The sequence below is a fragment of the Coffea arabica genome, chromosome 7c (genome assembly GCF_036785885.1).
Source record: "Coffea arabica cultivar ET-39 chromosome 7c, Coffea Arabica ET-39 HiFi, whole genome shotgun sequence".
In the NCBI taxonomy this organism is placed as follows: domain Eukaryota; kingdom Viridiplantae; phylum Streptophyta; class Magnoliopsida; order Gentianales; family Rubiaceae; genus Coffea; species Coffea arabica.
The window spans coordinates 20,197,652-20,212,469 of record NC_092322.1 but is presented as its reverse complement, the minus strand read 5'-3'; the positions used below and the strand labels follow the sequence as shown (position 1 = coordinate 20,212,469).

Here is a 14,818-nt window from a genome sequence, read left to right as displayed (position 1 = left end):
CTTGGCTAGATCTTTAATTATTATTACCTTGATTTTAGCGAATTGCCATTTGATTTTTAGTTGCCTATTTTATTTTATTTGTAATTGTTTTCTTGTTTTAATTGTTTTAGACCTTCAATTATTGTTACTCTAAGTTTAGTGAATTGTCATTTAATTTCTAGTTAGTTATTTATTTTGATATTTTTATTTGAATTTCTTTGATTGTCATCTTTTGCACAAAAACACCCCCTTTGTTACTGTGGATTTGAAAATAAACAGTTACTCCCAGTTTTTGGTAGGATACGATAAATTCTATTCTACGCCTACCCCTACTCCTACTTTAATAATAAGTCACACCTACTCCTACTCTAATAATAAGTTACACCTACTCCTACTCTATACTAGGAGGGAGAAGGACCCAAAGGGATCAAGGAGGAACCTGGAGAGGACTGAATCACCATCCAAACGGATAGGAGGAACCTGGAGAGGACTGAATCACCATCCAAACGGATACCATCCAAACGGATACTTATGCACCCGTTGGCGAAATCTTCAGGAAATTATGACTATAACTCTCTTGACCTTGATGCAAGTAGAGACTTAAAGCTCTTGGTGGCCAACTATTCTAGAAGTAGTTGGTTAATTATGAAACTTACTTGTTTTATGCAAAAGCTTACTATTAGTTACACCAAATTTACTACTATAATTTTGTCCCCCCTGTGAATCCTATAATAGCAGGTTAAAACCTATATGTGGCAGTATATCAGCAACTCATTTATGAATTATAGCGGTGACTCCTCATTATCACAGCATTGTCCATTTTCAAATTGTATGTTTAGTGAAAAGAGATGAATTACGTCCAACCCTAAAAATTTGATACAATTTTTCTCTAAAAATTGTAGACAATAGAGATTTGTGTAATAAAAACAAAAAAGATTATGTTAATTAAAATATGAGCTATTTCATTAAAAAAATATTTTCTTGAAGGCACAATTTTGATATGTGCAGTCAAAGTGCATTATAAATTTTAACAAATACTTTATGCAAAAACTAGTGATCGTTAATGCAACCAACTTGTTTCCATCTCAAAAGATTTTAATTTGATTTTCATTAATTTCTCTAGAGGAAGGAACTGTGGCAAAGTAAGACCAGTTGATAAAAAAAAAAAAGTACAGAAAATTTTCAACAAAATTGTCATCTAGTTTCTTTGATTTTTCATTTTGATCAGTTTGAACATTTAGTCGCTAAGAATGGAAACTAAAAGATGAAACGGCAAAGAAAAGTTTTAAAATGTTTACTTTCTTTAGACTTCCAAAAGTATCGCTAATTGGAAAAAGTATGTGCCTGAAAATAGTGTAACGAAGAAAGACGCATATAAAGATAATTGTTGCACAAGTTTTTAGATTCTTTTTTCCTTTTGGCCTGATATCCAAAGTTATTTCTAGCTCTTACGCCAATGAAAATGGGCTGCATATAACAACAATACACAAATTGCATTAGACAACCACTTGAGGCAAATTTTATTATTCTTTTGCTATGCCCTTTCTCTATTGAAAAGTAACATAACCGAGTTTTTCGCCCCTTTCTTCTGTCTCTTCTTAATATTTGTTGCTAGACAAAAAATGGATGTTTTAACATATTAATTAATTGATTGTGTGGTTCTTTGTTAAAAGTTTCTATACTACTCTAACTGAAAGTTAAAAGTTTCTGTACTACTCTGACTGAAACATGTAAGAAGGAAGAGAAAGATGTATCTTGCATTTAAACTTGTGCTCAACTTGCCATAAGTATCAAATCAATCTGTAGCAAATTAAAGAAGATTTCACGAATTGAGATTTTATGGTGTTTGCCATTGCAGTCACAGTCACAAAGTTATAGCTAAACACATCAAGTCAAACAAAAAAAAAAAAAAAGGAAGCTCCAGAAAATGCTTTTCAAGAAACTTGAATTAGACTACTTGCGAGGGGGGTACTTGACTCTCCTCCTCCTCCTCCTCCTCTTCTTCTTCTTCTTCTTCTTCTTTGCTGGAACTCCGTGCGTCACCACAATATTCAATTAAGATCTTTAGAACCTCATTTCCCATATCTATCTGTTCTTCTTGAATTTGCTTCACTGAACTTGCAACAGACTCGCCACATCGTTTCACTTCAATCATTCCAAGAGTCGGACATTCCCCTGATACAAATATTGAGGCAAATAATAAGAGAAGCAAAGGACAAATGTTTATTTCTTTGTAAAACTCTCACAACTTATAACATGAAATTACTCTATTTATAGAGTTTAAACCAACTCCACTAACTATCCCACTAACTCCACTATCTATCCCAATAACTCCACTCACTCCACTACTAACTCCACTAACTCCACTAGGTACTCCACTAATCCCACTAGTTATTCCACTAACTCCACTAACTAGGTAGCATAAACAAATATGATTAATTAACAACGGTAAATACTTCTAACAATTCCTCCCTTAAACTGAAAGTTTATCAAACATTCAGTTTAATATGATTTATTAACTGCACAGACTCCAAGCAGCTTCCTTAATTTCTGAAACGTGGATAACTTCAATGGCTTGGTCATTATATCAGCAATCTGATCTTCACTTTTGCAGTAGAGAAACTCAATTATTTCATCCCTTGTGAGCTCCCTTAGAAAATGAAACCTCACATCTATGTGTTTGGTTCTTCCATGTAGAACTGGATTTTTAGAGAGCTTGATGGCAGAACTGTTGTCACAATAAATTGTAGTAGCTCCTTCTTGCTGAAAATGCAACTCTTCAAGAATATTCCTTAACCAAATTGCTTGACAGGCACAGGCGGTTGCAGCTACATACTCTGCTTCAGTTGTTGATAACGTAACAATTGGTTGCTTTTTTGAACACCATGAAATAGCTGCTGAACCCATCATGAACACATACCCAGACGTACTCTTTCTATCATCAGAATCGCCTGCATAGTCACTGTCAGTAAAACCAAACAAATCTAATTTTTCACCATTCTTGTAAAATAATCCATACTCAATGGTTCCCTGCAAGTATCGAAGAATCCTCTTGGCAGCTAGAAGATGTGTCTCCCTTGGATTTTCCATGTATCTACTAATAAGACTTACAGCATGCATAATATCAGGCCTAGTTGCTGTCAAATACATCAAACTTCCCACAATTTGCTTGTAAAGGGTGCTATCAACCCTCTTTCCTCCTGGTTCTTTGATGAGTTTTAAACCCACTTCAACTGGCGTACTAACAGAATTACAATTCGACATTTGAAATCTGTTCAGAATTTCTTGCACATATTTTCTTTGAGAGACAAAAATTCCATCAGCAGATTGCACCACTTCAATACCCAAAAAATAATGCATCTTTCCAAGATCAGACATATCAAATTCAGCCATCATAGATTTCTTGAATTTCTCAAACATGGCACTATCATTCCCAGTAAAAATAAGATCATCAACATATAAGCAAACAATCAGCAATTTACCTCCATCTCCAATCTTTATGAAAAGTGTATGCTCATATGGACATTTCTTAAATCCCTCCTTAGAAAAATAAGCATCTATACGACTATACCAAGCACGTGGGGCTTGTTTTAACCCGTATAATGCTTTCTTGAGTTTGTATACCTTATGTTCACCTCCAACCTTCACATAACCAGGAGGTTGATCAATAAATACCTGTTCCTGTAAATCACCATGTAAAAATGCTGATTTCACATCCAACTGGAAGATAGGCCATGAATTTTGAGCTGCCAATGCTATCACCATCCTAATCGTGTCATGCCTTGCGACTGGAGCAAAGACTTCTCCATAATCCACCCCAAACTCTTGCTTATAGCCTTTAGCTACCAGACGTGCCTTGTACTTGTCAACTTCTCCATTCTCCTTTAATTTCGTCTTGTACACCCACTTGACACCTATAGATTTTTGTCCTTCTGGAAGATTGGTTAACTCCCAAGTGTTATTTCGTTCAATAGCTGCAATTTCTTCATCCATTGCCTTCTGCCACTTCAAATCTTTGACAGCTTCTTCAAAAACTGTAGGATCACAATCGGAAAATAGTGCAAAATATGTAAGTGGGTCTTCAGATTGATCAATTCCAGTTACCTCATAATCAATCATCCATGCAGGTCTTTTTCTACTACGTTGAGGCCGTCCTTCATCTTCTGCTACTGTTTGGGAATTTGATACATTATCTGGACCATTTGATGGAATTTGTTCTGTCAACTGCTGCCTGTTTTCTTCATCAACTCCATCAAAATCAGCAGGTATTTGTTGTTTAATAATATTGTTGCTCCATGGCCAAAAATTTTCCTCATCAAAAATTACATCCCGACTGATGACAATTTTCTTGGTGATAGGATTATAAAGCTTATAAGCTTTTGACTGATCACTAACACCAAGAAAAATGCATTTCTCCCCTTTGTTGTCTAGTTTTGTCCTCTTTTGCTCTGGAACATGAGCATAGGCAATGCATCCAAAAATTTTGAAGTGATCCACTGTTGGTTTCCGTCCGCTCCATGCTTCCTCAGGCGTCATATTTTTAACAGCAAGTGTGGGACTTCTGTTCAATATATGAATGCTCCAGTTGACAGCTTCGGGCCAAAAATTTTTTGGAACACCACTTTTTGTCAAAATGCTCCTCACCATGTTCAATATTGTACGATTCTTCCTCTCTGAAACACCATTCTGCTGCGGCGTATAAGCTGCTGTAAGCTGCTTCTGAATTCCATGCTCCTCACAAAAATTTATAAATTCATGTGAATTATACTCTCCACCACGATCACTGCGGAAAAATTTTATGGATTTGCCTGCTTCCTTTTCGACAAGAGTCATGAAATTTTTGAACACTGAAAATGCTTCAGATTTTTCCTGCAAAAAATAGACCCAAGTTTTTCGACTATAATCATCAGTAAACGTCATAAAATAACGTTTTCCACCATTAGATGACGGATTTATGGGTCCGCATAGATCAGAGTGAACCAGCTCCAAGACATTTTTTGCTCTCCACGATTTTCCTTTTGGAAAGCTATCTCGATGTTGTTTGCTAACAACACACTCTTCACAAACTTCTGAAGGAGTTGTGATTTGAGGTAAACCAGCTACCATATTTTTCTGTTGCAAAGTTTTCAGTCCACCAAAATTCAAATGTCCATAACGAAAATGCCATAACCATCCCACATCTTTCGATTTTGTCGAGAAACATGAATGAGTCAAGTTCTGCAAATCGAGTGGGAACATACGATTTGCCGTCATCTTAACTTGAGCAATTAAGCCCAACTTTGCATCTCGAATCTGACATACACCACCTTTGCCAAAAATCTCGTACCCTTTTTCGAGCAACTGACCCATGCTAAGCAAATTTGTCTTTAAGTCTGGAGCAAAAAGAACATCAGTAATAGTGTGGGTAGAAGAATTTTCTTTAGCTTGGATAATTACCCTTCCTTTTCCCATAACAGAAATTGTAGAGTTATCACCAAACTTGACAGTGCTACGGAATGACTCGTCCAATTCAGAGAATGCCTTCTTATCTCCACACATGTGATTGCTGCAACCGGTGTCTAAATACCATGTGTTTTGTTGAGTTTCTTCACTCATGTGGCACACCATCAAAAGAGACACTTCTTCTTCTTTTTCTGCAAAATTAGTCCTTTCTCCATTTTGTCTATTCAAATTAGTTCGACATTCGGACTGATAATGGCCATACCTATGACATTTGTAGCATTCAACATTGGACTTGTCTGCTGACTTTGGCCTTTGATTTGTTAATGGATAGCCTCCTCGTCCTCTTCTTCTTTCTTGAAATTGATTTTCTTGGTGCTGGTATTGTTGTTGTTGGTTGCCACGATCATTATTTCCTCTACCTCTGCCTCTGCCTCTGCTTTTGCCTCCTCTCCATGTTGAGTGAATTTCTGCTGAAGCCACTAGTGCTTGCTCCTCTTTCTCTTGCTGGTTAATTTTTTGCTCATGAACCAACAAAGAACTCTGCAACTCATCAATTGAAATTGCATCAATATCTTTCGATTCCTCTATACAGCATACAACAAAATTAAATTTTGTTGTCATTGATCGAAGAATCTTCTCGACAATGGTGACGTCCTTCAAGTTTTCTCCATGGATCCTCATCTTGTTAGCGATTGCCATCGTTCTTGCGAAATAATCAGTGACTGATTCGCTTGACTTCATGCGTAAAGTCTCAAATTCGGTCCGAAGAGCTTGAAGCTGCACCCGCTTCGCCTTTGCATTTCCTTGATACTTTTTCTTCATGGAGTCCCAAATTTGTTTGGAGGTATCTTTGCTAAGAATTGTCTCCAAAATGGCTCGATCAATAGCTTGAAAAAGATAATTTTTGGCTTTAAGATCTTTCAGTTTCAATGCTTCCAACTCCATTTTCTGCACCTCTGACAATATTTCTCCGGCTGTTGGCTCTGCTACTCCAGATTCGACAACCTGCCAATACTCCTTGGATCTCAAGAAGTTCTCCATTAGCATACTCCAATGATCATAGTGACCATCAAAGCGAGGAATTGCTGGCTGCACAAAATTGTCGGTGGCCATCGTAATTTACAATTCTCACAACTCACTTTTGTTTTCACTCACTAGCCTAGCTCTGGTACCACTGATACAAATATTGAGGCAAATAATAAGAGAAGCAAAGGACAAATGTTTATTTCTTTGTAAAACTCTCACAACTTATAACATGAAATTACTCTATTTATAGAGTTTAAACCAACTCCACTAACTATCCCACTAACTCCACTATCTATCCCAATAACTCCACTCACTCCACTACTAACTCCACTAACTCCACTAGGTACTCCACTAATCCCACTAGTTATTCCACTAACTCCACTAATTAGGTAGCATAAACAAATATGATTAATTAACAACGGTAAATACTTCTAACATCCCCTAAACAAGAAGGTACCTCTTCCAACTTTAGACAGCTATGCACAACCAATTTCTCAAGACGGGGAAAATTATCAGGAGACGCAATCCAGCTACGAAAGTCCCACAACATAGACAATTTCAAAACTCGGAGGTTAGGGAACTCCCCTTCTTTCATTTCCCATTCTTCCCCAGAGAAGGAGCGCTCGAGTAATTTAAGCACTTCGAGACTAGGCAAATTTCCAATTGTTGAAATTTCACTCCATGGTTGATCATTCCTGTAGAGAGTCAACTTCTTCAAATTCAATGGGAATTTAAATCCATATCCACGAAAGGAACGCAGAGCAAGTGATTCTAGTTGACTCAAATAGTCAAACACGAGAATCCCGTCGCCAATTCTGGTAGATTCTTCTCTTGATTTCCTCATCTTACATCTTAGCCTGTGGATGCTTGGTAACTTTGCTAGTATCTTTTGCAAGTTTTGAGAGGAGGAATCAATGGCAAGGCTTAAAGTGTCTAAATGATCTAAACCTGGGGATACTTCAAGATTTTCAATTGGAAAAATAAAACCAATATTGGAATCTGTAGTCCATAGATGCCTCAATGTCTTAATGCTCCAAATAGTCTTGGGTAACAAACAATCAATGACGTTTCCTCGTAGCAGAAAAGTTTGTAACCTTGAGAGGTTTGCTATTGCAGCTGGGATAGAGTCTATGAAGTAAAGAAAAAGAGCCAAGTATCTCAAGTGAGCAAGCAAAAATACTTCCATCGGAAAATATGCACCAAACACCAATTCCCCCAAATCCAACACTCTTAGAAGTTTAGGTAACCAAAACCCCAAATCGTCCTCCCTAAACAATAACAAACTGCGTACGTTGGGAAATTCTAACATTAATTCCCAAATCATCAAATTCCTGGCATTTTGATCACAAACTCGGAGGGGGTTGCTTTGGCCAGTTAGAACAAAACCATCATTCAGACTACGCAAAATATGTAGAAAGTTCTCTTCTTTGGCTTTTTTAACACAAAACTCATGTACCAAATCATGAAGCCGGCATGCTTTGGCACCACCCGAAGTTCTTTGTTTGGAAGCCATAACTAAACTTCTATCAACCAGATCCGTCAAGTAGTTGTCTGCCACATCCTCTAAGCTCTTTCCTTCAATCTTTCGTATGAATCCTTCAGAGATCCAGAGCCATAACAACCTTCGGATATGAACATTTTCGTCTTCTTGAAATGCACCAAAGTAAAGAAGGCATGACTTCAAATCATCTGGTAAATAACTGTAACTCAGCTCAAGTGTCTTCATGCAGTGTTCATCATCAAGGACAATACTGGAAGTTAGACTCTTTGCAACTTCTTCCCAGGAGTCTTCTGCACTATTGACAAGAATTCCAGCAACAAGAACAATTGTGAGAGGTAAGCCCCCACAAGATTTTGCTATTTGAGATGCAATTCCACTTAGTCTTGGAGGACAACCTTCTTGGCCAAATAACTTTTTCTGCAGCAAATTCCAACTCTCTTCGTTGGTAAGGTGGCGGAGATGGTGAACTTTGCTATCAGGTTTGAATTGCAGAGACACATTCTGCAATCTGCTCGTGATGACAATCCTGCTTCCATTGGCATCATCAGGCAATAATCTCTCCAACAAGTTCCATGCCTTAGTATCCCACAAATCATCCAAAACTAGGAGATACCTATTTCTCAGTAACACTTGTTTTAGCTTTACAGCCAAATCATGTTCATCCATATTTTGATATTGAAAAGTTTCCCAGATTCAATACTACCCAATATCTAAACTAACAAGTTGTGCATGCTATATGCTTGAGAAACAATACACCAAGCACGAATATGGAAGTGCAACATTACTGAAGAAGAGCTGTAAATTATAGTGGCTAATGTGGTCTTACCAAGCCCAGGCATACCCACGATAGGAACAACATCCAATTGCCTTGCCCCTTTTGTAAGTCTTTGAGTGATAGTTTCGACCTCGTTGTCGAGACGCACCAGACCTTCATTGTACGTGGCAGCGGTAAGTTTTGATGGCATGCGAGTGAAAGTCTTGGTGACTCTCTTGGTTTCACCAACATAGTTTATCCTATCATAGATCTCTTGAGCCTCAATCTTCATAACATTGATATCTCTAGCAACATCATCCAAAAAATATTCACGTCCATCACCAATAAGTGTCCAGTCGATCACTAACTCTGCTTTATAGGCAACCTCCATAACACGACTCCAGAAAGCTTGGAGTTTTTCGTTCTGATTGCGCTGTTCCTTGATTTTCTCCAGGAAAGATCTTAAGAATTCAAAATCTTCTTGGATCGTCTGGATTGTATCCACTGGAAAAGCATTTGAACCATTAATTTCATCGGACCTTGCTAGTTCCTTCAGATTTCTTAGGAGAAAATCCATAGATCCCAACTCACTGATCCTAGGAAAACCAAATCCTGATACCGGTGTTAGTGGATCGACCTGTGTAAATTCTGCCCTTACAAACTTGAGCACTTTGAGCAAATGAAAAAGAGCAAGATCGGTTTCCTTGGACAAGCCTTCTTCGATTTGATTCACAGAAAGAGAGATAATTACAACCGCTGCATCACAGGCCACAACTACAATAAGGTTCTTCATTTCATGGCATAGCTCTTTGAACTTCTCCTGATGCCTGAGAAGGATTGTCAGGAATCTTAGCCCCTCAAGGAGTTTTAGCATTTGATTCATAATCGGAACCAAAGTATTGGTACAAGATTCTACTAGCTCCATAATATTGGTAATGAGATCATCCATAAAGTCAGCTACTAGATGCTTATTCTTCTCCAGAGCTAAAATGTCTGATGATCTTGACAACTTTGCTAGAGTCAAGACATGGTTGTAAGTTTCTCGGACCTGGGGATTACCGAGATTAATCTTCTCACTTATTAGTCGACAAATTTGAAGTTCTGTTTTCTTCCATACTTCTCCATTGTATGTACCGCTGTCGAACCACCATATAGAAAACACGTGTAATGCATTGATAGCCACCACTTCAGCATGAATCAAGAGATCTATCGATTTCTGACCCTCGATACCGCAAAATATGGCAAAGCGAATGAAACTCTTCAAGAACATTAGCTTCTTGTCAAGGCGTTTGAAATGGGATTCGTCAATTTCTGCCAGATTCTCGGAAACTGAATCAATGAAATCAATAACTAGCTCTGGATCTCGCAGCCAGTAACAGTCCAGCAGAAAGTTGATGCACGATTCGTTGATATCTGTTTCGAAAAACAACTTGATCGCTTCCAAGAATATGGTGAGCTCACCTTCAATATGAGTCCAATCAGGCGAACGAGAATGAATCAAGTATTCGCTGCAAGCAAATTCAAGACCTTCCATTCTCCTGATAATCAGATCTTGAATTCTGGAAGACGTAACATCCTTCTCCTCCTCATCTTGTTCCAAACAGGTTTCATGGTTCCTCCTCCTACACTTTGTCAGATACAGGTCAAAGCTTTGTAATAGTCTCACCCCCTTCTTCAGGTTCGAGATAAGAGAATCGAACGCTAAGATGGTTTCATACATCCAGCCAAGAAATTCTATTGCGAACTCAAAGCAACTAGTGCTACTGCGGAAGGATATCTCCATTATTTTTTTATTGCATCTTCTATTCACTCTGAGATCAAATTTGTACCTTGATGAACGAACTTAGTTCAAGGTTTACAACTTTCTCATGATATGAAAATAGTCAAATATCGTCGGCAAGACTCTTAGTTTTCCTGGCCGGGCCGGTGGATACATTAGGGTCCCTTTCCTGGGGCTTGAAGGGGTCAGCTTTTGTCTACTTTCGGCCGAAGTCCGTTTCCAAGTAATGGACATTTCTAGACCGCATAGAAACGATACCAATTCGGGCCAATCTAGATACTAAAGCAGTAAATGGTTTATAATACTTGCTGTTCATTTTCGATGCCTACAAAAACTGTAAATAGTTACAATTTTACCAGAATGTAAACGCTACAGTGTAAACTTCCCATATTGATATCTTGAACTATTTTTTCATCAATATCTTCATTATCCTTGCCAATGCCAACTCTATTAGAAGTTTGAGGGCACCTAAAACTCCAGACATATTAAGGTAACAACTCTTAAAACTCCAGATAACATTTGTTCAAAATCCATACAAAACTCACCTGACAAATCCTACCAATTTCGAGATATGATGGATTTTAACTGTGATTCTCTTGTAAAAAGGTATTGATTGCTCTTTGACTACTATATAGGAGGACGGAGAAAGCCATAACAATCAGATAACACAAACCGTCTAACCCCTTTTTTTCATGCGCGCAGGCTTATTTTGTGGTCTTAGGCTACAAAATAGGAATATCTTATTTTGAAACCAATTTTGTTAGGATACTTCAACAAGTAAGAATACAGGTGTTTATACTCTAATTACTCTGTTTGTTGTCAACCATGACGATTCTGTATTTAGATGAATATTCGCTAAGTAGAAACATATAGGGTTCTCAAGACTGCAGTAACGAAAAAAAGAAGAACTGCATAAATAGGTCTCACTATTGATTTTGGAGTTTTTCGAAAAAGATGCAAAAATTCATTTTGACTAACTATAAGTTTTTTGAATTTTTTAATAAAATATTTGTTGTACGCTATTATGATTTAATATATGTAAAATTAAAAAGTGATTGAAAAATATATTTAAAAAATAATTAAAAAATAAAAATAAATTAGTCCAAAACACAATGCGATTCCCTGAAAGTTTCTAAATAATGAGAGTTTTATGACCATAACCAAAATCACAAGAGGATTTAATGTATTTTATCCTTCCAGATCGGATTTGTACCTTGAATAAACTTAGTCAAATATTGTGGGCGAGCCTCTTTCTTCTTTCCTTGTTGCAGGCTTGCAGCTTCTAGAATGGCAATTCGTGGGCACCCGCTCCTCGAGGACTGATGGGGCAGAGGCGGGAGGAATTTTTTCTCTGCTAAAAAAATGAGGCGGGGCTGGGTAGCCACTAGAGGTGGCAATTTGGATTGAAATCCATTTATCCATCCATATAATCCATAATTAAATGGATTTTGATTATCCATTTATAGTATTGGTTTTAAAAGGTTGACCAAAGTAAAATCATTAAATTAAATGGATTTATATGGATTATCCATAAAAATCATATATATCCATTTATTTAAAAACCAAATAAAATTGAAGTTTTGGTGGATAGAGAACTGGGGATCAACTGTGACCGGATTGAGGTGGGTGAGATGCTCCAAGTTGCTCTACTTTGCACTCAATACCTCCCCCCCCCCCCCAACCGGCCTAAGATGTCGGATGTGGATCGAATGCTTGAAGGAGAGGGCCTAGCAGAAAAATGGGCAGCCTCCCATAATTATACAAATCAAGGCACAAACCTTCCCACCCTCAAGGCTGTTTTGTGTTTTACCATGTATGTATATATCGTTTCACAGTCAGAGATATTGATTGCTCCAATGAGTAAATAATATTTAAATGGATTATAAATGGATAATTGGTTTTTATTTAATCCATTTAGATCCATCCATTTAAATCCATTTATTAAATGGATCTAAATGGATTGGATAAATTTCATCCACCATCCATTAAATCAAAACCAATTATGAACCATTTATCCGTATTGCCACCTCTAGTAGCCACCCACTAACAAATTTTTATATAATTTAATTAGTAATAATTTTATAATAATAATATTATTAGTTATAAGTATTATATAATATATATTAGTATATATATAATATAATTAATATTATCAATTATTCTAATAATTACATATGTATATTAATAGAAATTATTAATTACTTATGCTAAATTTATTAATCTCTTTGTTTAGATAAGAGTTTATTTGTATGATTTATTTGAAATAATTATTGTAGTACTTTTATGATGTGATGTATGTAAAATAAAAAGACGATTAATAACATAAAAAGATGATTGAAATTCAATAAATTTTTTTATTTAAAACCAAGCCAATCCAAACAAACTTGACTTCTTGCGTTGGTGGTGACTTCAGGTCCCTGCGCTGGGGCCTAAACGAGGGAACCTTTGCCAACTGTCGGCCATGTTGCATTTCCAAGTAATGGACGTTTTTACACCGCAAATAAACGATACCGATTCGAGGCGTTTCTAGACCATGATGCAGGAAATGGTTTATAATACGTACTGTTCATTTTCACTGTCCACAAAGTTTGTAAAATAGTTATAATCCTAAAGCAATTATTGAAAGAGTAACTTTATTAATATGTTTACATTAATATTAGGAGTATGATCAATCATTGTACTTTTATATTAATTACAACAATAATATTGATAGAACTTATACCATTTAAGGTATGAATCAGAGCAATTATTGAATAAGGTAGATTAAATTCACCGAAAACAAAGTACATTAAATACAGATATTTTAAAGAAATTAAAAGTTATTTTTCAATTAGAAAGTGAGTTATAATTTAGGAAAGATGAAAATAAAAAATAAGATTATTAAAGTGGGACGAAGGATGTTATCATACTATTAGAGCAGTATTAGTTATCCCTCTTCCTATAAGATAAGGTCATTTTTTTTGTGGTCATCCTAAATTATGAACTTGTTAGTTTACCAATTTATTGCCATGCCCACATTTAATATACATCTTTATCAATAAATATATTATTAATCATTTTAAGAGTAGCAGATACATCACTAATGCTAGTATTAACGAAATGACATATGAGAAAATTACTTAGCAAAAAAATTGCACAAAATATACATTAACTTACATTTTTAATCTATATATAAAAATAAAAGTTAGCCTATACATATTGATGTTCAGTGCATCCAGTCTGTATAACCAACCGGTCATGGGGCACGTACTGGTGGATGTTAAGTATAAATAGTGGCTTTGTTTGGATATTAAATTTTTTCAAATAATATTTCGCTTGTATCATGAACACATTTTTCAATCCACCTTTTATATTTCGAATCACCTTTTAATCTCATATACATCACATCATAAAAAGTACTACAATAATTATTCTAAATAATACTTCAAATAATACTCTATCCAATATTTAAATGATTTCGTGACTATGGTGGATGCAATAGGAAAGAGATAATCTGGTGTTTGCTTTACATAATGAGATTTTTTTAATGAAAAATTAGGAGCATGAGTTTTATTAGACAAATGAAGTAGAGAAAAAGTGGAAAATAAAAAAGAGTAAAATTTTTTATACATTGTCAAAATGTATACATGTGCAGTATTAAAATATTTTCTCTAAATAACAGGGCATGCAACTCACAAAGCAATAACAAATAGGAGGATAGTGTAGAAGATTAGTTCATTAATCTAGTTGCTTCCAAGAAGTCCAGAAGGACAAAGGATTACAAGATTATTAAATGATGCAAACACGACAAGATACCAAGCTAAATACTATAATGTCTTGGCCATTTACCCAGTCCACTTGTAGATATTAAGCAGAATCCATTAGAAAAATGTATTATTTGTTTTGCTATTTACCCAAAGGCAATTCTAACCACGTATCTCCTTTGAGGACAATAGGATGGAATTAATTTAGGTACAAAGGGATAACTACAAGGTACATAGGCAATCGGTTGGACGTTTTGCATTTTGCATTTTTCTTTTTGATTTTTTAAAATCAAACAACACGTAAACTAAAAAAAGAATTTCAAGTCTTCTCCTTTTTTCCATTGAATAGGCACTAGTTATTGTAGTATTCACACAAACAAAAATTTGTACATCTATGTATGTTGAACGCTAATAGTGCATAAAAATTATGGCATATGTGTAAACTGACGGTACATGAAAACTTTACTCTTAAAGAATCACACACTTTTTTGTCGTATTTATGCACACTTTAGTTGTATAGAATAGAATTGATTATTTCTCTAATTGCAATACATCAATTCTATTGTTGATTGTCTCAAATCTATTTCTAAACT

At 35.8% G+C, this 14,818-nt stretch overlaps 2 protein-coding genes across 2 annotated transcripts; both read right to left on the bottom strand.

The window, feature by feature from the left end:
- Positions 1–6,859: 6,859 nt before the first annotated feature.
- LOC113699715 (putative late blight resistance protein homolog R1A-10) lies at positions 6,860–8,614 on the bottom strand. Its single transcript, XM_027220072.2, has one exon. It carries the CDS (start codon positions 8,612–8,614, stop codon positions 6,860–6,862), a length of 1,755 nt encoding a protein of 584 aa, XP_027075873.2.
- Positions 8,615–8,658: 44 nt separating this feature from the next.
- Positions 8,659–10,485, bottom strand: LOC113699714 (putative late blight resistance protein homolog R1B-17). Its single transcript, XM_027220071.1, has one exon. It carries the CDS (start codon positions 10,483–10,485, stop codon positions 8,659–8,661), a length of 1,827 nt encoding a protein of 608 aa, XP_027075872.1.
- Positions 10,486–14,818: the final 4,333 nt, after the last annotated feature.